Source organism: Geotrypetes seraphini, chromosome 8 (genome assembly GCF_902459505.1).
Source record: "Geotrypetes seraphini chromosome 8, aGeoSer1.1, whole genome shotgun sequence".
In the NCBI taxonomy this organism is placed as follows: Eukaryota; Metazoa; Chordata; class Amphibia; order Gymnophiona; family Dermophiidae; genus Geotrypetes; species Geotrypetes seraphini.
Window position 1 is genome coordinate 26,514,545 of NC_047091.1, and position 27,340 is coordinate 26,541,884.

At 45.1% G+C, this 27,340-nt stretch overlaps 1 protein-coding gene across 2 annotated transcripts in view; it reads right to left on the reverse strand.

Moving 5' to 3' along the window:
* Window positions 1–4,919: 4,919 nt before the first annotated feature.
* Window positions 4,920–27,340, reverse strand: part of AK2 (adenylate kinase 2) — a 38,036-nt gene continuing 15,615 nt past the window's right edge. The window contains exons 3-7 of one of the 2 annotated variants that reach the window (XM_033954871.1): window positions 23,182–23,292; window positions 22,995–23,089; window positions 22,684–22,756; window positions 22,372–22,567; window positions 4,920–5,690 (exon numbers count right to left, since the gene is read on the reverse strand). In XM_033954871.1, the coding sequence (XP_033810762.1) occupies window positions 5,683–5,690; window positions 22,372–22,567; window positions 22,684–22,756; window positions 22,995–23,089; window positions 23,182–23,292 (483 nt within the window). In that variant the 3' untranslated portion in view covers window positions 4,920–5,682. Of the gene's footprint in view, window positions 5,691–22,330; window positions 22,568–22,683; window positions 22,757–22,994; window positions 23,090–23,181; window positions 23,293–27,340 lie in introns of those variants that run through there. The other variant, XM_033954870.1, reaches the window with a different exon arrangement.

Consider the following 27,340-nt stretch of genomic DNA (forward strand, 5'->3'; position numbering starts at 1 on the left):
AACACTGCATCACCCTCGACTGGGGCCGCACAAAATACTTCACGGGGCCGCAGGTTGGACACCCCTGTTTTAGATGGTGGTGAGACATCCAGGTAGCAATATCAGACAAGCAGGAATCTGTGCCTACTCTTCCCAGGTCATATTTGCTGCACTAACTTCTGAAGGAAGCACCAGCTTCCTTTTAGGTGGAATGAAATCAGTTCTGAACTGTTTCTATCTGGCTCCATCTTCTGACAGGGGGCCATAACCCACTGATTTGAACTAGTCTGGCACAGATAATATGGAATGCTTGTTTTTTATATATAAACTCCCTTAGATCTCTGGCTACAAGTTATGCTAATTCGTAACAGAACAAAACAGACCAGAATCTGATAGCTTTAGCTCAGACTAACAGTAATGGGTTTCAATCATGTCCTGCTAATTTTCTTTTGGCCCCAACACACTAACCCAGAAACTGTAGGATATGCATGTTTAATAGCAGGTGGTGATTGAGACAAGCCGAGCTCTGCCTTATCAGACAGTAAACAGCTACTTCAGTCAGTATTTAGATAACAAAACAGTAAACATATATGAAACCATTATAATATATATTAGTGACTTTTAATCTGCCTTAACCTCGCAGTTTTAGGCAGATTATAAAAGAGGTGAGCTGGACATTTCCAGGAGAATTATAGGTTCAGGTACTTGTTACATGACTATGACAATGTCTGAGATATAAGATATTTGGTATGGCATTAACTTGCCTTTACAAAGTTCTTGAACAGCAGGGTTTTGTACCTTCTTCCTCCTGAACAGCATTAAAATCTTTCAAATATGTAAATGTCTAAATAGCCAAGTGGAAGAGATATTTAAACTGGGGGGGAAAACCCAGAACTAGGGTGGGTTTCTGGAGTCATTTGTTGGGACTGAAGGAAAGAAAATTAGCAGGTAAGGCTTAGCATCACAAACAGAAGTCCAGAAATTGTGGAATGTGTCAAAGCAGTTAAGATGGGTGAGAAACAAACCCATGCTGAAAATATTGAGGCTCCAAAATAAGCTTCTGTGCTGGCTAAAACATCTGGTCTGTAATGCTTAGAGAAAGTGTGAAGATCAAAGTAGCCAATCTGCAGTTTTCATTTAGAGAAAACATTCACAACTCTGACTAATAGCCACAGGTCTTGGAGAGTGCCTTCAACTATGTAGGTGGCTGCTTACTCACTAAAGTATTTGCAGAAGAAATCATTTCTTTTAATCAACAAGTGATAGTAGCCCTAAAAGCAAGTAATCCTGCAAACAAGACAAAAAGATGATCAGATCAGAGCACCAAAAATAATTTATCTGAAGATACCTGATAAGGGAACAAAAGACATCCAAGAGTTTCAAAGTTGTACTATTTGACGTAATCTTCCCAACAGAAACATTGGTCTGCTGTCCGGAGGGAGTAGGCATCCCACTGGCCAGCCATTGTAAACAAGGGGGGAGGGGGCATGAGGTCGTCGGAGGCACAGAGGAGTTATGTAGCAGCGAGAGGGAGTGGGCATCTCTCCTGCTGCCAGGGGAGGCTTGTCTGTTAAAGTGGGCATCTCTCCCACTCCTGGCAGGGTGCTGGTATGCGGCAGGAGTGACATCTCTCCTGCTACCAGGGGGTATCATGTTGGGGTGTTGCTTAGTGGCAGGAGGGAGTAGGCATCTCTCCAGCTGTTGAGGGGGGTGTTGCTTGGCGATGTAAGGGAGTGGGCATCATTCCCATTGCTGGGGGGTGGGGGTTGCTTGATGGCGGCAAAATTTTATGACAGATCTGAGCTTTCAAGCCTTACTTTCTTGTCAGTGACTGAGCCAATCAGCACTCAGGCACTGATCAGAAAGTAAGGCTACGACAACCCAGACCTGTCGGAAAATTTTGACTGCAAATGTGGCATAAGGTTAGAGAATCTCTTGGAGTGTTCAATTTAATATTAATGACCTTGTACTACATTTGCATCGGAGACTGCTAGAAAACTCAAAAAAGACCATAATAAGCCATTTTAATATCTGCCACTAAAATACATGCATGCTAAATAAGCTGGAACCGGTTTAGCACGCACGAGAATCTGCCCCTGAAAAAGCAAACAGAGGTAGTGGCGTAGTAAGGGGGGGCGGTCTGCCCCAGGCGCCCTCTAGGTGGCACCAGCTGTGCCCCGCTTCCCTTCCCCGGTATGAGCAGCAACCCCCACCTGCTGCTTGCACCAGCTCTTCTGACATCACTTCCTAAACATGCACCTAGGAAGTGATGTCAGAAGAAGAGATGACACTGGCGCGAGCAGCAGATTGGGATTGCTGCTCATGTTGTGAACATTAAAGAGATACATGGGAAGGGAAGGGGTGCATGGAGGAGCGCCCTTCACCCTTGGGACACCATTGAACGGAGGCAGTCTGGCCTCGATTCTATAAACGCCTTAAAAGCAGCCACCAATCATGTGATGGCACCGTAAGCGCCAGAAATATAGAGCAGCAATTTCAAGGCCTACATTTTTGGCACCCACCTACTGCTGCTATTTCTTAACCTTTTCCTATCGTGTGTCCCGGATGACAAGACATTCCAAAAATGACATAGATAGTTGATAAACAGTCTGTATGGACTAATAAAGAGCCAGGAACACAAAATATTTAAATTTACAGACTTATAACTTATTTACATTATGTTTACAATGATAACGGTAAATAATACAAAACTTTGCTAAAATAATTACAATTGGAACCAGCATAACGTAAAATTTATTACGATAGGAAAAGGTTAATTGTATAGCGCTGAAAGGTATGTACGCAGCGTTCTACATTTTGACATTATATAGCTGGTCCCTGCTCGGAAGAGCTTACAATCTAACTTGAACAGGCATGACAAATAGGTTTGGGAAAGAGATGGGAATTGAAAGCAGTGTCAGAGGTGAGCTTTGAACTTGGACTTTAACACTGCCAGAGACGTAGAGATTTGTGCAGTTTGTTCCAGGCATAAGGCGCAGCAAGACAAAAGGGACGGTCCAGAGTTGGCAAAGAAGGGTATAAATAGGAGGGACTTACCAGTTGAGCGGAGCTCACGGAGGGAGGGGGGAGACGAGGCCTACAGTAGCATCATAAAGTGCCACCTTCACTGTGACAACACTAACTTTGTCACTGGCATCACCACAGCTGAACACCATCATGTAATGTAATTTATTTCTTATATACCGCTACATCCGTTAGGTTCTAAGCGGTTTGAAGAAAATATACATTAAGATTATAAATGAGAAGTAAGAAGGTACTTAAAAAATTCCCTTACTGTCCCGAAGGCTCACAATCTAACTAAAGTACCTGGAAATTAATAAAGAGAAAATAAAGATGGTTGAAAAAAGAAAAATTCTATGTGAACTTATAGGATAGAAATTAAACTGACAGTGAAGAACTATATGAAAAATACATATGGAATGCAGTTAGAGAGGGTAGATTACAATCTATTTATGGTATTTGTTTAATTGGAAGGTGTTAAGGTGGGTAATTTGGGGGAAGGTTATCTGAAGGTAGGTGAATCTTCTGGAGGTAAAAGAGGAGGGGTTAAGATATTTGGATGAATTTTTTGAAAAGCAGGGTTTTGATTTCTTTTCTGAATGTTTTGAAGTTGTCTGATATTGTCATAAGATTGATCCTATCTCAAGACAATGAGGAAGAAATTCTGTAAAGTCTGCTTAAAGTTAGGTGGCAATAGGGGCCTGAAGTAAGCCTACTGGCACCTAACTTGCTTTTAATTGGCTTTAAGTGGTGTGATAATCAAACATTTGATTATAAAACAACATAACAAACAGGAGGTGCTGGGCATCTGCAACTGGCACACAGTACATGGAAGCAGGCATGGTTAGGGGAAGCGCCAGAAATGTAGGCCTTTAAAACCCTGGATGTGGCACAGCAGGCTTCGCCTAAGCCCCCAAGTCTATAAGCAGCCTCAAACATTTTGATTACAACTTTGTAGTTCGCAATTCCAAGTGTCAGACCAACTATGAATTTAAAAATGATCATAATGAATAAGAACAAAACATTTAAACATATTTTTAAAGCATTGGTTTTTGCTTTTAAAATTTTTGAAAGTATGGGTCCAGAGAACCTTCCAATTTATGTTCCAAGTTGCTCATTGCAATCACAAATGAGCAGTGTTTTGTGTGGAAGATCACTATTCTTGGAAACTGCTCGTAAGCAGATTCCTTCTATTATTAGAGCATTGTTTCAGAAGGCATTAAAAACATATTTATTCTGATTATTTTGGTTGCATGAATGCTAGAGTGAGAATTGTATATTTTTGCTCATTATTGTATTTGTATACTCTTAATTGCTGTAATCTATTGATAGAGCATTGTGTGATATAATTTCTGGCTATTTTGTATGTGTTATATTGTGTATTTCTTATTTTGCATGTAATCCATTCTGAGATTTGGGGGAATAAGCAGTCCTGTGACTGCTTGGCTATGCTTTTGCATCTCAGAACAAACGTCAGTGGTTCATAAACCTTTCCTGGGGGAACCCCCAGCCAGTCAGTTTCTCAAGATATCCCTAATGAATATGCAGATTTGCATATAATAGAAGTGACAGGCATGCAAATCTACCTCATGCGTATTCATTAGGAGTATCTTGAAAACAGCTGGGGGTCCCCCAGGACAAGTTTAAGAACCACTAAACTATAACACAATGGCTCAGCTGATCCACTGTAGCCCATGCCTGGCTGCCTTCAATAAATCAGATTAGAACCAGGGTGCAAAGCCAGCCTCCATCTTTCTCACAGAAACTCATGGAGAACAAGTACTGTATGAAGAAGGATCTGACATTTTTATATGTACAGTGACTGTGATAAAACATATGCCTTTGAAGGTTAAAGGAATCCTTGGCATCTAAGCTCTCTTTGGTGACAGGGAGCAAAAGAAATGGGAATGACAGATAGATACAAAACTAGCAGACACTTTATTGCTTCAGAGACAAACAAGGCAGCAAGTGAGTTGTAAGGCAAATGCAACATGTGAAAAAGATGCCTAGCTATCTTTGGGTCTACCTAACCTGGGCTAAGGATTCCTATTTCCCCTTTTACACACCCCAGTGCTTCTCTGCAGTCAGTCATCTCCAGGTGCACTTTTGTTCTTCTCTCCTTCCATATTTACAAAGTCATTAGAATTGATGAGTCCAAATTAGTTTTTACTTTACATTCCCAGGGTTGTTTTAAAGGATCCCTGTAGTCAGCTTGTGCTGTTATTTGCACACACGATACAGCATTAATGGAAGGAATCTGGAGCCGCTCACACCTGCTAGCAGGAGAGTGGGAAGGCTTGGATTAGAGCAGAGAAGCTTATCCTGAGTGTCACATCCTTTCATGTTCTTACAGCTGCTTGAGCAGTGTGGTTTTATGCTCTTATGAACAAAAAAAATTTTTTTTTTTTTTTTTTTTAAAAAACCAACTTGAATTCCTGTGCTTTTATTTTCTAAAGGGAAGAATTCTTAGAGGTAAGAGGCCAAGTTTAAAAACTGAGGTTTTTTTTAACTGATAAATGAGGAGTACTAGGAGAACTGCATCCTTCTCCCAATATGAACAGATAGCCATAACAAAAACGGGCTCCTGCTCCCTGCTCTCCCTCACAGTGCCCTCAGGGAAGCAGACATGGCTTCTGCTTCCTGCGCTGCTGGTAACGCTGCTCTCCTGCTGGGCTGGTGAAGTCACTTAGCTGAAATATAAAAGAAACAAAGAAGAACATGATTTTTTTTTTTCTACACATGCATTGGGTTATGATAGAAGGAAGTCAAGGACCACAAAGCCTCTATTGAATGATGGAGGTAAAGGATTATGGATTGGATAAACCATCTTTCTGTTATATAACCAAAGCACTTTACATTTGGTCTGCTTAGTGCAAGCCATGGTGGAGGGTTGAACATCAAAATCTGCACCAGAAAGCCTTTATGAATATTTTGACACATACTTTCCAGAGCTGTTGATTTACAACAAATACACTACTGTTTTCTACCCAGCTCCCTTCAAGTTGATTTTGTAAAAAAAAAAAAATACCATTATTGTTGTTCATCCACTAGAACTCACACATTCTAAGATACACAATACCATGTAATAAGAAAAGAGGGTGAGAAAGGGATAGTGTCAACTAGGCAAAATATTGGGATACCTAAATAAATACTAACATATACTCACAGAATAGCATGTGTGTATTATGTAAGGCACTAGTAAATATTTATGCTGTGTTATAGTACAACTTTATAATGGATGAAAACCAATGCCATTTTCAAATCGAGTCAGCTACAACAATGATCCACACCTCCCTAACTGATCAAAGGAGAAAGGAGGTTTGCTTTCTTTTAGTCCCTCCAGACCAACACAGAAAGGGATGGGTTTATGCTCCTCTGCCAGCAGGTGGAGACAGACATTATTGGCTACAGTAGAAGTGGGCTGTGCAGTCCCTATTACTATCAGTCTTTACAAATAGCCAAGCAGAAAGCAACTAGGCTGAACAAGAACATACAACTCCACACTCACAAGGAGAAAAATCAAGGAATAGTCCCAAATCGGACCAGGGAACGCCCCACGGTTCGCCAACCGAATCAAATTACACTGCTCTTTAAACTCCCCAAACAAACACCTGCAGAAAAACCCATACTCTTCACAAAAACACTGAACAAAAGCACAGGGCGGGGTCTGTGCCAGTCTGGAGGGACTAAAGGATAGCAGGTAAGAACCTAATTTCTCCTTCTTTAGTGTCCCTCCAGACCAGCACAGAAATGGATAGGATGTACCAAAGCAGTACCCATCATGGGTGGGACACTCAAAAGGCTGCCACAAGAACACACCGAACATTGCGGCCTAATGCGCCTGAACATCCACAAGGTAGTGTTGCAGAAAGGAATGGAAAAAAGACCAAACCGCAGCTTTACAGATATCTACTGCAGGCAGGCACAAGAGAAGACAGCCCGAAGCTGCCTGACACCGAGTGGAATGAGCTTTGAGAAATTCCAGAACAGGCTTCTGTTGGAGAAGGTATGCTGAAGCGATAGCCTCCTTGATCCAGCACGCAATGGTAGCCTTGGAAGCACTGTCCCCCTTACGAGGACCAACTAAGAAGACAAAAAGACAATCCAACTTACAGAACTCCTGGGTCTGCTGAATATAAGGGCGAGGGACCCTACAGACATCTAACTTGGGCAACTGCCTCTGTTCCAATAAGCCCTCCCAACTACCCAAGAACTGGGAGGACCACCTTTGGAAGAAAGGAGGGCATCGGCAATAGCACTACCTGCTCCCTAGAAAAACTCCAGGAAGGGAGGCCTACACAAAAAAACCTGCAGCTCTGAAACATGTCTCACAGAAGTAACAGCCATCAAGAAAACTGCCTTCAGAATAAGGTCTTTCAACGTACAGGCTTTGAGAGGCTCAAACAGAGAACCAGGTTGAGATCCCAGGCAGGAACAGATGGCCAAACTGGTGGCCAGAGTAATTTTGCAGCTCTCAAGAACCAAATCGCATCCGGAGAGGAGGGCAAATGCCTACCAAGTCAAAGAAGAAAAAGCAGCAATCTACACCCGAAGGGAAAACCAGGCAAGGCTTTGCTCCAGTCCATCCTGCAGAAAACTCCAGAATGTGAAGCAAAGCAGCTAGCAGGGGAACCACGCCACACGCAGAACAAAATTCCTCAAAAATATGCCAACCATGGTTATAAGCTCGAAAGACAGAAATTTGAGACTCTAAGAGAGTGGAGACCACTTTATCCAAATATTCCCATTTCCTTAGGCGAGCCCTTTCAAGAGCCAAGCCTTAAGACAAAAAGGACCCAGTCAGAAGAACGGGCGAGAGGGGCAGTGGGAGAGGATCTGCGACCAGCAGACAAACCAGAATTGCATACCAAAGGTGCCCGAGCCAGGCTGGAGCCATGAAAATCATGCAGCCGGCATTTTGGCCAATTTAAAGAGAACACTGCCCACTGGAGGCCACAGAGGAAAGACATACAGCAGGCTTTCCATCGGCCAGGCCTGCACCAGAGCATCCAATCCCTCAGCCTGACAATCCATGCACTGACTGAAAAACCTTGGCGCTTTGGCGTTGACACACGAAGCCAAGAGGTCCATAATCGGTTGAACCCAGGAATGAACAATCAACTCGAAGGCTTCTAGCATGAGACACCATTTGCCAGGAACTAGCACATGACAGAGAAAATCCACCTGGACATTGTCTACACTAGCAATGTGAGATGCCAAGATGTCCCGAAGATGAGCCTATTCCATGAGCAGAGAGCTCCACAGCGCTACCAGATGACTCTTGGTGCTCCCCTGACGATTGACACAGGCCACTGTTGTGGCTCTGTCTGTGAGGACTCGAACCAACTTGCCCTTCAGCCAGGACCAGAATTCCACCAGAACCAGAACACTGATCGACCAGGATGCCTCCACTGGCGACCAGCATCCTTGAGCTGAGTGACCGAGACATTGAGCTCCCCAACTGAGGAGACTGGTGTATGTGAGAAGCTCTGTACACTGAGGCTGATTGAGTCTCACCCCTGAAGCAGAGTGGAAGATAGGAGCCACTAGTGAAGGTAGCACCAAACTAATCCCTGGAGTAGGATCAGAAAGTCCAGATTGTGAATCTGTGGCAACAAGTTCAAGTTTATTAATATTTGATTAATCGCTTAATCAATATGCTAAGCGATGTACAGAATCATAAATTAACAATAGAAGTACAAGGAAGAACAAACTAATTGACAAATATTTAACAAAAAACCAAATAGTAAATGTTTAACGACAAGACAAACTTGAAATGGGAGGAGGGGGGGAAGTTACAAGCTTTTCATTAAGAAGAAAGAACAAAAAAGGAGAAGAACAAAAGGGGACGGGGGAATTTAAAATCTAAGTATAAAAAGCAAATCTAAAATTTAGATATTAAAAGCGTCTTTAAAAAGATGGGTCTTTAGACTTTTTTTAAAGGTGGTGGGGTCTTTCATTTTTAATATATTGTGGTAGAGAGTTCCACCATTGAGGGCCCATTACTGAAAACATATCAGATCTTCTTGTACCAATTATTTTCAGGGATGGTATATTTAAAAGATTCTGGGAGGAAGATCTAAGAGGATGCACATTAGCCCGAGCTCACTGGACCACTTCTAAGGAGGCCGCCATGGACTCCAAGACCTGCAGAAAGTCTTGCGCCAGCGGACAACAGTAATCCATCAGAGAGCGAATCTGCATCTGCAATTTGCAAACCATGGCCTCTGGAAGGAAAACTCTCCCCAAGCTGGCATTGAAAAGAACGCTGAGATACTTCCAGTGCCGAGATGGAAACAACCGGCTTTGGGATAGGTTGACTTCCCAGCCCAGGGACTTCAGAAACTCCACAACCTGAGCCATGACCTGGGAACTCTCCTGCAATGACCTTGCTCAAAGCAGCCAATTGTCCCAATAGGGGTGTACCAGAATGCCCTCCTTGCACGATCAAAGAAGTCACCAAGGTAAAGATCCTTGGGATCTTTATAGACCAGAAACTGAACTACCATGACCAAATAAATTCACTGATGAGGAACTGTTTCTATAGGCTTAGGCTGATTAGATCACTAGCAATATTTCTGGATGAAGCATATTTAAATATCTTAATGCACTCCTTAGTCATAGCAAAAATTGACTATTGTAACGATTTATATAAGGGAATTACTCTTAAAGAAACGCGCAGAATACAAATCATACAAAACACGGCAATAAAAATAATCACTAAAAAGAAAAAATTTGATCATGTGACTCCCCTTTTAAAGGAAAAACACTGGCTTCCTGTTAACCAACAGATCACATACAAAATAGCTCTACTTTCTCATAAAATTTTAACAAACAAAGCCCCTGCGATTTTAGAAAAATGTTTAATTCCCTATACTCCTATAAGATCTTTAAGATCAGAAGAGAAATCTCTCCTCCTAATCCCGTCACTAAGAGTCATCTACTCCAGGAGAGATATGATCTTTTCTGTCACAGCACCTCAAATCTGGAATTCTCTCTCAGGTAATATACGGGATGAAAAATCACTTGGCAAATTTAAAAACCTATTAAAAAGTTGGCTTTTTAAGGAAGCTTTTAATTAAGCTATATGCATTTTAAAATTCCTCCAAGACTTTATTTTCTTTAGAAAGAGTTATAAGTAAAATCAAGCAGGTAATCTTTTACCCTTCCTTTTGTTTCAAATTCCTACCCTGTTATATTTACTTTATAAATTGTATTTAATCCATTTTATTTTTTCCTCGTGTTTGGTTGGTATATAGTTGTGTCAATTATTGTCTTAGTAAAATGTTATTCGTTTTTATGTCACTCTAATTTGCAACATTTTTTGTAAATCGCATTGAAGTAAGATTTTGCGATCAAATCAAAATTTTATTAAACTTGAACTTGAAACTTGCCACCAGAACCATAATTTTGGTGAAGGTGCGTGGCACCGTAGCTAGACCAAAAGGAAGCACTCAAAACTGATAATACTCTCCCAAAATCGTAAAGCAAAGGAACCATTGATAGGAGGCCCAAATGGGAACAGGTAGAAATGCCTCCGTCAGATCGAGAGAAGGTTGAAAACTCTCCAGGGAGAACATCCAGAATTACAGACTTCAGGGTTTCCATATGAAAAGACAGACCCCGGTGTGCTCTGTTGACACCTTTGAGATAAAAAATGGACCGAAAAGACCCCTCTTTCTTGGGTACCGCTAAGTAAATGGAGTACCTGCCAGTGCTAATCTCCTGAAGAGGCACTGGGACTACCGCTTTCAGGTCCAGCAACATGAGTCTGCCGAAAAGCCCTCCTCTTCCAAGTTGCCCGACAAGGAGAGGAGAAAACGAGCTGGTAAAGTTTGGGAAAACTCCAGAGCATAACTGTTCTAAATTATCTCCAGGACCCACTGATCCGTTGTGATCTCGGCCCATCCCCGTAAACTCCCACAAACAGGTTCTAACTGGAACTGTGGGAAGGACCCACGATTCACGCATTTGAAGAAACGTCCTCTGGAAGGAAAAGGTCGCACCCTGGCCCGGGTGATACCTACAAAATTCACTCAAATGTCCTCAGGCAGAACCACCTCATGAAACCTGGTGAGGTCCATCCTCCAGATTTGGTTTTTGTTGTTTATTTTATTTATTTTTTTAACTCAGGCACTTTCAAGTCACTCAAGGCCTGAACTAGCTTATCCAACTCCTCCCTGAAGAGAAAGGAGCCCCGAAACCACAGGGTACAGCAGGTCGTCACAACTAGAGCCATGGACTTGACTGAGGCATGCAACAGATCATACATGGCATCAGAGAGAAAGGAAGCTCCCAGCTCAATCTTAGCAACTTCCTGATCCACTAAGGACCAGTTAACCGTTTCATGGTCAAGAATTCTCTCAGAACACCAGAAACTAGCTCAAGCTACCAGACTGCCACAAATAATAATAATAATAACAACAGCTTATATACCGCAATACCGTGAAGTTCAATGCGGTTTACAAAGATTAAGCAAAGGTACAAATTGATTGACTTTAAGAGGGGAGGAAGAAAGAGGGTTAATAGGACAGGAAATCCATTTTTGAGGAGAGAGTGATCAATAGAACAAGTTAATCGCTATAGAGGGGAGAGAGAAGAGAGGATCAGTTGTCTAGATACTTTAGGAATAAATCACCACCTAGAGAGCCAGGGCAGCCACACAAACCTGCGTTTAAGTAGAGTTTCCAGGTTTGAGTCGCCATCCACCTGCATGCAATAGCCGAGACCGCCACAGGAGACAAAAGTTTCTCTATCTCCATCAGGAATGGGGTAGAGTCTGGCCACAGACCGCATCACTCGAAAAGGCGCATCTGGAACTTTCCACCAAGTGTGCACTACATCCCAAATATTCTGAAGCATAGGGAAAGAGCGGGATGCTGACTGGATCACTCTAAGAGGGTCCACCATATGAGAGGGTCCTTAGCTTCCTCTTCAAAGTGTAAAACTGAAGACACTTGAAGAATGTGCTCCTGCAAATCTACCTGATGAAAAAATGCACACAACGTATGTGTCCTCACTAACCGGTGCCTCTGAAAAATCTCCATCCAAAACATCAAACCCCCTAATGGAACTGGAAAATCCTCCCCAAGATCCAAGTCCTCATCCGGAGGAAACCGATCAGCCAGAAAAGAACCCTCGTCCCAAGACACCCGCGGCCACTTGGATGATGGCTGAGGGGGCTGGATAGAGGCAGCCACATCAGAAGACTGAAAGGGGATAGTCATGGAAGGGAACCTCCCCAGGCGATCTCAGAACCAAAGCAAGACCCCCAGCAGTCTGTAAATAAGTCTTGCACATGGCCAACAAAAGATCAGAGCTTAACAACCCTAGCGGTAATCCATAAATCATAGCAGGACCAGAAGACACATTTAAGACCTGTTCCTGTCTCTCTAAGACAGGAGGTCAATCACATAAGGCCGTGGACAAAACAGACACGCTTCCCGCCAGGAGGGGTTCCCTGAATGGAAAAATCTCAATAATCTGTATAGTCTGGAGTTCTTATGCTTTCAGGCGGATTTCCTGGGACACCAGGCCGCACAGTGGTATAAATTGATATCTGGATATATGTCTAAGTCTAATAGATGCTTGCATTGCAATCTTGAAGCAGGGACCCTAGATCATTTAATATTTTATTGTCCCTGTATTATGGCCTTTTGGAAATCAATTTGGTCTCAAATAAATTGTTTATTAGAAAACCATGTAGCTTTATCATATGATACTATTCTGTTTGGTATGTCAATGAGAATAAAAAGTCAAATTTCATCAAACAATAACAAACTTCTATTGATTATGACAGGAGTCGCCATGCAACATATTACCAGTAATTGGAAAAATTACAATAATCTTAGTTATACATTCTGGTGGAATTCGTTGTGCCACATTTACAAGATGGAAAGAATAATTGCTTTGCAAAAAGGGAATTATAACAATTTAAAAAAGATCTGGGGGCCATTGGCAAATTTTTGTAATGATTTTCCACTGACAGTATATTTATACATAGGGGGGAGGGGGGATGGTATGAAATTTTATTTAAAGGTTAATCAATAAATAAGAATACACATTATTTATTTGATATTTTTGACTGAAATAATTGAGGGAAGGGTGGGTGGGAAGGGAATAAATTTATGTATTTACGATGATAATAGAAAGAAATTCAAGTGATGTGTAAAAGTTTTAAATGATGTAATGTTGTGTACTTGTAAGATGGAAAAATGAATAAAGAATTTTTTTTTAAAAAAAGACACGCTTCCCACCAAAACTGAGGGCAGCATCGTCACTAAACTAGCACCTGAAATCAAACACAACACTAAAGCCCGGCAGTTTGCAATCCCGAATCTGCCAGACCACCAGCAGCCAAGGAAACCCCGGCGTGGGCAGATGAGGCCTGGGTGTCGCTAGCACCTCCCATTGACAAGCTGTGCGCACACGAAGGGGAGCCGGACACGACGACACTCGAAGCTGGTTCTCCCTGGCCAGAACACTTCATGCATCCACCAGCCTCATCCATCACTTGGCGCCCACATAAAATGCACAACACACCGTAGAAAAACAGCGGCCTCAGGATCATTTTATGCTCCGTTTATTTCTTGTGTCTTCTTTTTTTAACTTCTCACAGCTAGCCAGCTGTCTCAAGAGAGCAGACCCCACAACGCACTCTAAACTGTAGTCTGTGCCAGACAGGTGGGCAGGCGTACAGTTGAGGCTCCTCTAAACACAGAAAACCTGGGGAGTTGGGGAAAATGGGGGGGAAGGGCTTGACCCTTTCAAATGTGGCACCCCTGAGGTCGGTAGGACCACCAAGAGAGACCCCCATGGACAGCAAAAGGGACAAGAAAGATTCCCTAAATCAGATCCAACAGGCCCAAAACAAACCTCAACACACTGCACAATTTTACCACTCCACCTGCTGGAGACTGAGAAACGACTGAGTGCAATAGGGACTGCACACAGCCCACTTGTACTGTAGCCAAAAGTTAGTGTCAGTCTCCACCTGCTGGCAGAGGAGTGTAAAACCATCTGTTTCTGTGCTGGTCTGGAGGGACGCTAAAGAATGGTATGTTATTACTGTGGCCTTCATTCAAAATAAGAGCCCCGCTAGCAGCAAGGATTTTGAAATGGAGTTCCATATACTGGCAGGACACTGGCTCCCCTTTTTCACAAGATGATGAAATTAGTAGACCCAGTCCAGATGTTTCAGAAAGAACTGCTGGTGATTAGGCAACAGGATTCTCACAGGATTGTGTGCTCTACTTTTTCTACAATCAATCACTTATTAGCCAGAGCTGGAATAGGAAAACATCTAAGACAGGCTTGCCCAATCCATGACCCCCGCGCCAGAACTTAGCCCGCAGCAGCTCTGTGATTTCCTCAACATTGCTTCAATGAATCCTCCTTCCCTGCCTTGAGTGGGCCAATGCCAGAACTTGAGGCTAGTTCCTTGGTATAAAATCTCACGAGACCAATTTTATCTTCTGGTGTAACACAGCTTGACTTTGTGATGAAAACTTCAAGGGGCTTTTTTTGGACCTCTCGCAGCAGGGAAAGAGAATTGTTGAAGCACTGCAGCAAGGAAGGAGGATCCATCGAAGAATCAGGTAGGGAGGCAGAAAACCCTGCAAGGAAGCAAGCAATCTGGTAAGGGGAACAAGGTTGGAAGGGGGTGGGGGGAGAGAGAGAAAAAAAAAGAAAAATCACATAAGTGCAGAGGAAAGAAAAGCGGGGGGAGGATGAAGGTTAGAGGAATAGAAGAAAGCATGGATTGCATTTTGAACTGCTATTAACATTACTGTTATAGTGAGGGACAGTAACACAGCCACAGGGGGAGGGGGGCCTGGGCCTACTTTGGGCTCAGGTCTCCTCCAAACATGCAATGGATACATTAATTGGCTGGAAAACCAGCCCAAGAAATTCCCTGCTGAGTTGTTCCTCTCTTGCTACAGTAACCCAAAAGTCAGCAGGGTGCTTCCAGCAGCTGTTGCTGGGAGTCCTGGGTTACTGCAGAAGCACCACGAGGGGAGCAGCTCAGCAGGAAATTTCTTTTGACTGATAGGGCTTTGGCATTCCAGCAATGCAAACAGGGGTGCAAGGAATATGTCCCCTCCCCAGTCTACCTCTGAGACCCCTAAAACAGAGGGCTAGCTATGCCTCTAGTGGGGATCCCATAGGTGCCTTGTATAAGAGGCTTGGGGAGGTTAATTCTCCCTAGCCTGCAGACCTGCTGCCTCTTCTCCCTTGGATCCATGCTAATAAGCAACCAAGGAAGTAACAGAGACTGCAACTCTTTGTAGCATATGCTGGTTCCATTTATGTCAGAGGAGATGGGACCAATACAGAAAGCAGTACTGGCATGCACAGACGCAGTCCCACACTACTTCATTAGCAAGGACCTGATGGAGGTGCAATAGGAGAGAGGAAAACTGTGCTGTATAGAGGTGGATGGGATGGGAACAGCGAGAAACAGGGCAAGACTGGATGAAAGAAAGGAAGAAAGAAATGGGGCGATACTGGATGAGTGGGAAGGAAACAAAAACAGGGTAAGATGGATGGAAGGGGAGAAAAGAGAAGAACAGATCAGGGCAATGCTAGATTAGGAGAAAGACAGGTGATGCTGAATGGGCTGGAGAGAGAGGAGAAATACTGCTTAGGAGGAGGGAGAGAAAGAGATAGGCAGGAGCAATGCTGAATGGTGCAGCTGGGGGTTGTAGTGAGACGAGAGACAGGCAATGCTGGATGGTGAAGGGGAAGGGCGAGAAAGAGCGCATAAGTGGGCTTGAGCATGTCTCTTGGCTGGCCAATGTGGTCTCCAATAAAAGTCTGATCCAAGACAACTATTCCTGCACCTGTAATGGTTTCCTGGGCCCCTAAGACATAGAATCACAGTATTTCTACTGCACTTGGAGAGAGACCTGCACTCACAAGAGCCCACTTCCCCTAAACCAGTGTTTCTCAACTCAGTCCTGGAGCACCCCTTTTGCAAGTCAGGTTTGCAGGACATCCACAATGACTATGCACGAAAGAAATTTGCAAATAATGGAGGCAGTGTATGATAGTCATTGTGGACAAAGGCATACTCCAGGACCGAGCTGAGAAACACTGCCCTAGACAGCTTAGGAACAGTGTTCTTCTCACACACTGATTCACTCAGAAACACCTGGCAGACCTGTCCAAAAGCATTTCACTTTTTTATTTATCTCATAGACTATGGCTTGGTTCATATTCTAAAGAATAGATACACAAATAAACTGTCCATTGTAACTTCCTGGGTAACTGACCCAACCTCTTGTAATGTAATCCAACCTCTGATTTGCCCTGAAGTTTCTGGGCCTTAAGATTCTGCTATAGTTATTATCCCAGGACAAGCAGGCAGCATATTCTTGACTGATGGGTGACGGCACCGACGGAGCCCCGGTACGGACAATTTTAGAGTGATTGCAGTCTAAGAACTTGGAAAGTTCTAGTAGGCCGCAGAGGCGCGCGGTCCCCGGTTTCTTAGTTTCCGCGGAGCTAAGAAGTCGCACTTTTCAACGGCTGTTGAAAAGATTTTTTTCTGTCGCCTTCCCGCTCGCGAAATCTTTTTGGAAATTATATTTCCTTTTTTCCTTTTATTATTTTCTTTAAAAAAAAAACAAAACCAAAAAAACATTTTTTTTCTTTTTTCTTCATTTCGTCGGTTTTGCCCCGGCGGGGCCTACTGCCGCCATAGAGGCCTCGGCCTTCGATTTGGCAGAAGCCGTTTTTCCTTTCATGCCCCCCCAGCCAGGTTTTAAAAAGTGCCAGCGGTGTGCACGGCCTATCTCTCTTACAGACCCGCACAATTGGTGCTTACAGTGCCTGGGTCCAGAGCATCAGGCTTCTACCTGCACCCGCTGTGCCACTTTGAAAAAACGTACATTAAAAAACCGACAAATCCAACAACGTTTGCTTTTCGGTGCCGATATGTCTGACCCTGCGACATCGATACCGGCACCACCTCAGTCGGCACCCACTTCGTCGACGCCGCACGACACCGCGCCGGCATCGCAACACTCAGGTAAGCCGGCTAAGAAGCCATCTCCGTTGGAGCGTCCTCCGGTCTCAGTAGCAGCAAGTCCAATCCTGCTGACCTCGAGGCGCCCACGGAAGCGCTCCGCTCCTATTGAGGTGAGCCCCTCGACATCGGGTTCCTCATCCTCGGAGCGTAGAGCGGCACCACAGGTACCGCAGAAGAAAAAGGCGGTACCGGTGCCTTCGCTAGACAAGCGGATTGCTGCTGTCCTGCAAGTGCAACTTAAGGAGCAGTTGCAACAACTCCTTCCCGAACTTTTGACACCGAGCCTTCCAGTCCCGGTCCGGTCTGAGCCACCGGTACCGACAGTGGAGCGCCCTCCTTTATCGGCATCCACTTTGTCGGTACCGGTTCACACTGCTTCCTCGACTTCGATGCCAATCTTAGCACCGGAACCGAGAGCTCAACACCAGGCGGTGCATTAACTGCGGTGCATGCTGCGTCGGTACCGACCCAGCATGTCACATCTCCTGGTACCGTGTCTATGAGGTCGGGTAAGTCGGTGCGCAAAACCCGACACCTGGAACCCTCCACTCCGGAGTCTCGAGACCATGGCTCTCAGATACGGGACCCTGATTTGTGGGGTGACTCTGAAGAGCCCTTTCTGTCTGAGGGTGAGTGTTCCTCTGATGAAGAGGATCATCTTGTTGCTGATCCCTCTTCTAAGCAGGATTCCACATCTTTTACCTCTTTTTTAAAAGAGATGTGTGAATCTCTTTCTATTCCCTTGGAGGCTGAGTCGAAGAAATCCAAGGCATTCCTTGATGCTCTGGACTTTGACCAGCCTCCAAGGGAATTTCTCAAACTTCCTCTCCATGACATCTTAAGAGAGACTTTTTATAAAAATTTAGAGACTCCCCTGACTGTACCGGGAGCTCCTCGTAAATTGGACTCCTTATACAAGGTTATCCCTATCCCTGGTTTTGACAAACCTCAGCTCCCGCATGAGTCTCTTTTGGTGGAATCCACACTTAAGAAATCAGCGGGAGCTAGTGTGTATGCCTCATTCCCTCCTGGCAGAGAAGGAAAAGCCATGGACAAATTTGGCAAACGTTTATATCAGAATGCCATGTTAGCCAATAGGTCAGGAAACTACGCTTTTCATTTTTCATTTTATTTAAAGCACCTCATTCAAAACATGGCTGCTTTTGAAAAGTACCTCCCTGACCGCAAGAAATCTGCATTTCATGCCTGCTCTTCTTCTCTTCTCCAGTTACGCAAGTTCCTAGTTCGGTCAATTTATGACACATTTGAATTGACTTCTAGGGCCACGGCTATGTCTGTTGCCATGCGTCGGTTGGTATGGCTCAGAGTCTCAGAGCTCGATGTAAATCATCAGGACTGCCTAGCAAATGCTCCCTGCTTGGGTGATGAGCTCTTCGGAGAGTCCATGGATTCCACTACACAAAAGTTGTCTGCCCATGAGACTCGGTGGGATACTCTCCTGAAGACTAAGAAAAAGACTCCACCTGCTCGGCCTTTTCGCCAACAATCTGCCTACCAGCGCCGCTATGCTGCCCATCCCTTGCCACCGGCTACTCAACAGCCTAGACGTCAGCGTCAGCAACAGCGACAACCACCTAGGCCAGCCCAGCAGCAACAGGTGAAGCCTCCTCCATCACAAAAGTCTACCCAACCCTTTTGACGTGGTTCTCCAAAGCATAGCCAGTATTCCACCATCTGCCAATCTCCCTCGACCCATAGGAGGACGTCTTTCTTGTTACACCAGCCGTTGGGAGAACATCACATCGGATCAGTGGGTCCTCAACATCATCCGCCACGGCTACTCTCTCAACTTTCAGACACGTCCTGCACAAAGTCTGCCAAGAGAGTCTGCTTTGAACACCTCTCAGTCTTCTCTCCTTCTTCAGGAGGTTCAATCCCTCCTCCTCCTGAACGCCATAAAGGAAGTTCCTCTAGATCAGAAGGGGCAGGGATTCTACTCCCGTTATTTTCTGGTCCCCAAAAAAACAGGGGATCTCAGACCCATCCTAGATCTTCGCGATCTCAACAAATGCTTGGTCAAGGAGAAATTCAAGATGCTTTCTCTGGCAACTCTTTATCCTCTTCTCCATCAAAGCGACTGGCTATGCTCCCTCGATCTCAAAGAGGCATACACTCACATTCTGGTCAATCTGGCCTCCAGACAGTACCTCCGCTTCATGATCAATCATTGTCATTACCAATACAAGGTGCTGCCCTTCGGTCTTGCCTCCTCTCCAAGAGTGTTCACCAAATGTCTGATTGTGGTGGCTGCCTTTCTACGCTCTCACCACCTTCAAGTCTTTCCTTATCTGGACGATTGGTTAATCAAGGCCAATTCATCTCAAACAGTGCTCCTGGCCACCAACCAAACCATCCTGTTTCTACAGCTTCTGGGGTTCGAGATCAATCTACCCAAATCTCATCTCATCCCCACTCAGAGACTTCAATTCATTGGAGCAGTGCTGGACACAGTCCTCATGAGAGCATTCCTGCTGTCCAACCGTCTTCAAACTCTTTAATCTCTATGTCAGCAGGTGCTTCCACAACGTTCCATCTCTGCCAAGCAAATGATGATACTCTTGGGTCACATGGCCTCCACAGTTCATGTCACACCCCTCCCACGTCTTCACCTGTGCACTCCTCAATGGACCCTAGCTACCCAGTGGTCCCAAGCGACGGATCCTTGCTCACGACACATATCTGTGACATCATCTCGTCAGTCTCTACAATGGTGGTTGATATCCTCAAATCTTTCCAGAGGTCTTCTGTTTCATCTACCTCCTCATCAACTTGTCATCACCACCGACGCCTCCCCTTATGCCTGGGGAGCTCATTTGAACGAATTCCAAACTCAAGGACTTTAGACAGCCCAGGAAATGAAACATCACATCAACTTCCTGGAACTCAGAGCGATGTTTTATGCCCTCAAGGCCTTCCAACATCTTCTCTTTCCTCAGGTCCTCCTGCTGTGCACAGACAATCAAGTTGCGATGTACTACATCAACAAGCAGGGTGGGACAGGCTCTCGCCTCTTGTGCCAGGAAGCCCAGAAGATTTGGGCTTGGGCCACAGATCACCAACTATTCCTGAAAGCTATCTACATTCAGGGAGAACAGAATTCCTTAGCGGACAAGCTCAGCAGAATTCTCCAGCCTCACGAGTGGACACTCGATCCTTTAACTCTTCAGTCCATCTTCGCTCAGTGGGGCACTCCTCAGATAGACCTCTTTGCAGCTCCTCACAATCACCAGCTGCCCCTATTCTGCTCCAGACTCTACTCCCCTCACCGTCTGGCAGCGGATGCATTTCTCCTCGATTGGTCCAATCTGTTCCTGTACGCTTTCCCTCCTCTGCCTCTCATGTTACGAACCTTGTTCAAGCTCAAGAGGGAACGAGCCACCATGATTCTGATTGCTCCACAGTGGCCCAGGCAACATTGGTTCTCCCTTCTACTTCAACTCAGTTCCAGGGAGCCTTTCCTTCTTCCACTGTTTCCTTCTCTGCTTACGCAACATCAGGAGACCCTTTTGTATCCCAACCTTCCGTCTCTGCACCTGACAGCTTGGTTTCTCTCGGGCTGACTTCTCATGATACTCTTTTGTCTCAGCCCGTTCGTTCCATTCTGGATGCCTCCAGGCAACCGGCCACTCTGCAATGTTACCATCAGAAGTGGACACGGTTTTCTTCCTGGTGTCTTCTTCATCATCATGATCCCACTTCCCTTGCAGTGGAGACCTTATTGGATTATCTTCTTTCTTTGTCTGACTCTGGCCTCAAGTCTACTTCCATCAGAGTCCACCTCAGTGCTATTGCTGCTTTTCATGAGCCAGTTCATGGAAAACTTCTCTCGGCTCATCCCTTGGTGTCCAGATTCATGCGGGGTCTTTTCAATGTGAAACCACCTCTTAAAGCCCCTCCGGTAATCTGGGATCTCAATGTGGTTCTTTCCGCCTTAATGAAGCCTCCTTTTGAACCTTTGGCTACCGCTCCTTTCAAGTTTCTCACTTGGAAGGTACTTTTCCTTATTGCTCTTACCTCTGCCAGGAGGGTCAGGGAGCTACATGCACTAGTTGCTGATCCACCTTTTACAGTCTTTCATCATGACAAGGTGGTTCTGCATACACATCCAAAGTTTCTCCCTAAGGTTGTCTCGGAATTCCATCTCAACCAATCCATTGTTCTGCCTGTCTTCTTTCCGAAACCTCACTCTCATTCTGGAGAACAAGCTCTGCATACTTTGGACTGTAAGCGGGCTCTGGCTTACTATTTAGAGCGTACTAAGCCCCACAGATCAGCTCCCCAACTCTTTCTGTCCTTTGATCCGAATAAATTGGGACGTCCTGTTTCTAAACGTATGTTGTCTAATTGGCTGGCAGCGTGCATTTCTTTCTGTTATACTCAGACCGGACTGACACTGGAAGGTTCTGTCACGGCCCATAGAGTTCGAGCTATGGCAGCATCTGTGGCTTTCCTCCGCTCCACGCCTATTGAGGAAATCTGCAAGGCTGCTACTTGGTCCTCAGTTCATACTTTTACATCTCATTATTGTCTGGATGCTTTCTCCAGACGGGATGGACACTTCGGCCAATCTGTTTTGCAAAATTTGTTTTCCTAATGGCCAACCTTCCCACCATCCCTCTTTTTGTTAGCTTGGAGGTCACCCATCAGTCAAGAATATGCTGCCTGCTTGTCCTGGGATAAAGCACAGTTACTTACCGTAACAGGTGTTATCCAGGGACAGCAGGCAGATATTCTTGCGTCCCACCCACCTCCCCGGGTTGGCTTCTTAGCTGGCTTATCCTAACTGGGGACCGCGCGCCTCTGTCGGGCGGGAAGGCACTCGCGCGTGCGCGGTGCGGCCTACTAGAACTTTCCAAGTTCTTAGAGTGCAATCACTCTAAAATTGTCCGTACCGGGGCTCCGTCGGTGCCGTCACCCATCAGTCAAGAATATCTGCCTGCTGTCCCTGGATAACACCTGTTACGGTAAGTAACTATGCTTTCTGTTCATTCCCGAGGAAGTGGCCTCAGCAGCAGAGCTTTCATTTTCACCAGATAGCAGCTCTTTTTTTACTTTACAGATAAACTACAGGAAAAACATTTTCTTACATATGACCCATTGAAAGTTGGGTTTACAGGCTATTACAAAAAAGATGAGATGATTGTTTGTACAGTAGGATATGCTGTTCTTCTGGGTAATGGCACAAAAACACAGACGAATGCAGAATGCAAGTGGTCAGCCTTGCATTAATCCTTCGCTCCTCTTCCAGTCTCCCTATCCCTTACTGTAGGAAAAGCACTTAGGTGAAAGATATTAAACAAACATAACAAGGTCTTTACATGATACTTTTGAGAAGGCTGCCAAGATGCTTGCAAAAACCACATCTGGGGACTGGGAAGCATCCACAGCTGTGTGAATCCCATGCCTCCAGTAGTAGGACACCAAAGGAGCCGTCATGGTGTGGTAAGTCTTCAGACGAGATGTTAATGTTTCCTCATTATCATCTGAACGTCGGATTAATGGCTCCCCCGTGACCTACAAAAAGAAAGATCACAAACCTAATACTGCAAGTCAGAGCACTAAGTAAGAAAACAAAAATACTATGGGTCTTTGCATGTTCTAACAAGAGCTAAAAAGAGTCCTACACATACATCATCTTTCATGTGCTCCTGTGGGGGGTTGAACTCTTCATGGTAGGAGCGACCACTTGAAGGATGAATCAACCTGAAACCAGAGACAAACCCAAGTGAGAAGTCTTAATATTGTTTCAAATCCAGATAACAATACACATGGATAAAAATGGAGGGGGTGGGGAAGAGAAAAATCTTCTCCCATCTTGCTCATGCCTGTCACATGGGAGGAGAATATTTTTTTTGGGGGGGAGCAGAGCTCTCTCTGTACTTGCTCATTCCTGTGAGGGCAGCAGGCACTCAAATGCTCTCCAAGACTGGGAAACCCTCACCTGCCACAAATTCTTTTAATGAGCAGAGAGTCCTCAACACTAAACTCAATCACTGAATCCAGCTTCTCTTTGCGCTTCACCAAAAGCTCGTCCAGCTGAAGATTAGAGAGAGAGAGAGAGAGAGAGAGCTGCGTCAGGCTACCTACTACAGGAAAAAAACCCTCTCACCCGCTTCCAAGAAACCTACCATCTCTGCCTGCCTTACAGTACGAGGAAAACCATCCAAAAGAAAGCCATTCCTGCAAGGAGAGGAGTCCAGGTTCTTCTCAATTAGCTCCACCACCATTTCGTCACTCACCTGAAACAAGAGAACAAAGATTTCTGTTCCTACTTTTGACCACTAGGGTGCAAACCTAATCCAATGATATTTATAGTAAAAAAAAAAATGACACAGGGACAAATTTTGTCCCCATCTACACAAGCTTCGAACCCTTATGATTTTATATTTAAATTTGTTTATTAAAAGTATAAAAGGGGCAATATTCTGTACAACTGTTTATAAGGAGAAATTAAATCTCTATCTGCTAATTTTCTTTTCTTTAGTCCCTCCAGACCGGCACAGAAACGGATGGGTTTACGCTCCTCTGCCAGCAGGTGGAGACAGATAGTAACTTTTGGCTACAGTACAAGCGGGCTCTCTTGCAACAACTATGTTCAAATCAGCCAATCGTCCAGATAAGTGTGCATCAGTATGCCCTCCTTGCGCAAAGCCACTGCCACTACTACCATAATCTTGGTAAAGATGTGCGGCACCGCAACTAGACCAAAGGGAAGCACACAAAACTGATAATGCTCTCCCAAAATCACAAAGCGAAGGAATCGTTGATGGGAAACATGCAGATATGCCTCCGTCAGATTGAGAAAAATCTGAAATTTCCCAGATTGGGCAGTCAGAATTACGGACCTCAGGGTTTCCATATGAAAAGACGAAACCCGGAGCAATCTGTTGACGCCTTTGAGATCCAAAATGGGCCAAAAAGACCCCTCTTTCTTGGGCACTATGAAGTAAATGGAGTACCTTCCAGTGCAAATCTCCTGAGGAGTCACTGGAACTTTGATGTCATAGAAATAGACAGCAGATAAGGGCCACGGCCCACCAAGTCTGCCCACCCCAATAACCCTCCCCTACTTTTCTCTGTGAAGAGATCCCACGTGACGATCCCATTTTGACTTAAAATCAGGCATGTTGCTGGCCTCGACCACCTACAGTGGAATATCATTCCAGTGATCAACCACCCTCTCGGTGAAGAAGTAGTTTCCCGCCCCTGATTTTCCACGGATGCCCTCTTGTTGCCGTGGGGCCTTTGAAAAAGAAGATGTCCTCTTCCACCTCGATACAGCCCGTGAGATATTTGAACATCTCGATCATGTCTCCCCTCTCTCTGCATTCCTCGAGTGAGTATAGCTGCAATTTTTTCAGCCTTTCCTCATACGGGAGATCCTTGAGTCCCGAGACCATCCGGGTGGCCATTCGATGGACCGACTCAAGTCTCAGCACATCTTTGCGGTAATGCGGCCTCCAAAATTGTACACAGTACTCCAGATGGGGTCTCACCATTGATCTATACAATGGCATAATGACTTTGGGCTTCCAGCTGACGAAACCCCTACGTATACAACCTATGATTTGTCTAGCCTTAGATGAAGCTTTCTCCACTTGCTTGGCAGTCTTCATGTCCTGATGATCACCCCTAAGTCACGTTCTGCTACAGTCTTTTGTAGGATTTTACCATTAAAGGTGTAAGTCTTGCATGGATTTTGGCTGCCAAGGTGCATGACTTTACATTTTTCGGTATTGAAACTGAGTTGCCAGGTCCTGGACCAGTGCTCCAGTAGGAGTAGGTCGTGCACCATACTGTCGTGCATTGAGTTTCCATCCGGCCCTGTGCTTTGGTCTGACATGTTCCTGCCTACTACATTGCATAGTTTGGCGTCATCGGCGAATAGCGCTATTTTACCTTGAAGTCCCTCAGCCAAGTCCCTTATGAAGATGTTGAATAGGATCGGGCCCAAGACGAAGCCCTGCGGCACTCCACTGATCACCTCCGTCGTTTCGGAGGGGGTGCCATTTACCACCACTCTGAAGCCTACCTCCAAGCCAGTCCCTAACCCATGCTGTCAACGTATCTCCTAAACCTTTAGAGCTCATCTTGTTCAACAACCTGCGGTGTAGTACGCTATCGAATGCTTTGCTGAAGTCCAAGTATACGATGTCTAGGGACTCACCAACATCCAGCTTCCTTGTCATCCAGTCAAAGAAGCTGATTAGTTTGATTGGCAGGACCTCCCCTTAGTAAATCCATGTTGACGCGTATCTCGTAGATTCTCCTCGTTCATGATCGTATCCAATTGGCGTTTGATTAGAGTTTCCATTAGTTTGCTCACTATTGATGTGAGACTCACCGGTCTGTAGTTAGCAGCCTCCGTCCTGCATCCTTTTTTGTGAAGTTGAATGACGTTAGCCGTTTTCCAGTCCAATGGAACTTTACCTGTACTAAGGGAGAGATTGAAGAGCGCGGATAGCGGTTCCGCCAAGACGTCACTTAATTCCCTGAGTACCCTGGTGTGTAGGTTGTCTGGCCCCTTTGCTTTGTTAACCTTGAGATTAGATAGTTCAAAGTGGACAGTGCTGGGTGTAAACTCGAAATTTCGAAATGGGTCTGCCGAGCTATCCTTTGTCTGCAGCTGAGGGCCGGATCCCGGCGCCTCACGGGTGAAGACTGAGCAGAAGTATTCATTTAATAGTTCAGCCTTTTCGTAGTCCGATTCTACATAGTTCCCATCTGGTTTCCTAAGGCGTACTATCCCGCATGTGTTTCTGTTTCTGTCACTAATATACCTGAAAAGGGGTTTATTGCCCTTCTTGATGTTCTTCGCTAGATTCTCCTCCATTCGAAATTCGGCCTCTTTGACCTTTGTTTTGACTGCTCTTGACTTGGCCAGATAGTCTTCTCTAGAGTCCTGCTTCCCTGATTGTTTATAAGAGATGAACGTTTTTTTCTTTTCTTTTATGAGGTCTGAGATCTCTGCAGAGAACCACTGTGGCTTATTGTTTCTTCGCCGTTTACTTACCAATTTAATAAAGCGGTTGGTTGCTTCTTGTATGGTAGCTTTTAGAGTTGACCACAATACTTCTACATTATCTGTTTCTGCTCGGTTATGCAGCGCCTGATGGATGAAATCCCCCATGCCCTCGAAGTTGGCATCATTGAAGCTGAGGACCTTGGTTAATGTGTTAGATTTTGTGAAACCTTTCCTGAGATTGAACCATACCATGTTGTGGTCACTGGAGGCCAACCTGTCGCCCACCGAGACCTCTGTGACACTTTCTCCATTGGTAAGTATCAGGTCTAGTATTGCCCGATCCCTTGTTGGCTCCAATACCAGTTGCCTGAGTCGTGCTCCCTGAATAGAGTTCAATAGCCTCCTGTTGCCTGATAAGGAGATGAAACGATCCAGTAAAGGTCAAGAAACCTCCAGAGCATAACCGTCCTGAATGACTTCTAGGACTTACTCATCCAGCAAAGGTCAAGAAACCTCCAGAACATAACCGTCCTGAATGACTTCTAGGACTTACTGATCCGGCAAAGGTCTAGAAACCTCCAGAGCAAAACCGTCCTGAATGACTTCTAGGACTTACTGATCCGACAAAGGTCAAGAAACCTCCAGAGCATAACCGTCCAGAATGACTTCTAGGACTTACAGATCTGTCAAAGGTCAAGAAACCTCCAGAGCATAACCGTCCTGAATGACTTCTAGGACTTACTGATCCGGCAAAGGTCAAGAAAACACCAGAGCATAACCATCCTGAATGACTTCTAGGACTTGCTGATCCGTTGTGATATTGGCCTACCCCTAGTAAAACTCCTGCAACCAGACTCCGACTTGAACTCGTTGACCCAGAACGAGTCATTGGGCCAGCAGAAGGCAGAGAAGGCACCGGAGGAGGAGGAGGAGGAGTGCCCCCCCCCCCCCCGAAGGACTGCATGCATTGGAAAAAACACCCTCTGGAAGGAAGAGGGTGGAACCTACGAAATTCACTCATACGTACCCAGGCAGAACTATCTCATGAAACCTGTCGAGGTTGGTCCTCCAGTAACTGAGGCACCTTAGAGTCACTCAAGGCATAAACCAGCTTATCCAACTCTTCCCCGAAGAGAAAGGAGCCCCAAAGGGGCTGAACTTAGCCTTAGACACCGCATCTACCAACCAACCCCAAAGCCACAGGGTACTGCGGGTCACTACACCCAGAGCCATGGACTTAGCTGAGGCATGCAACAGATCATACATTGAATCATGGAATCAGAGAGATAAGAAACTCCCAACTCATTCTTAGAAACTTTCTG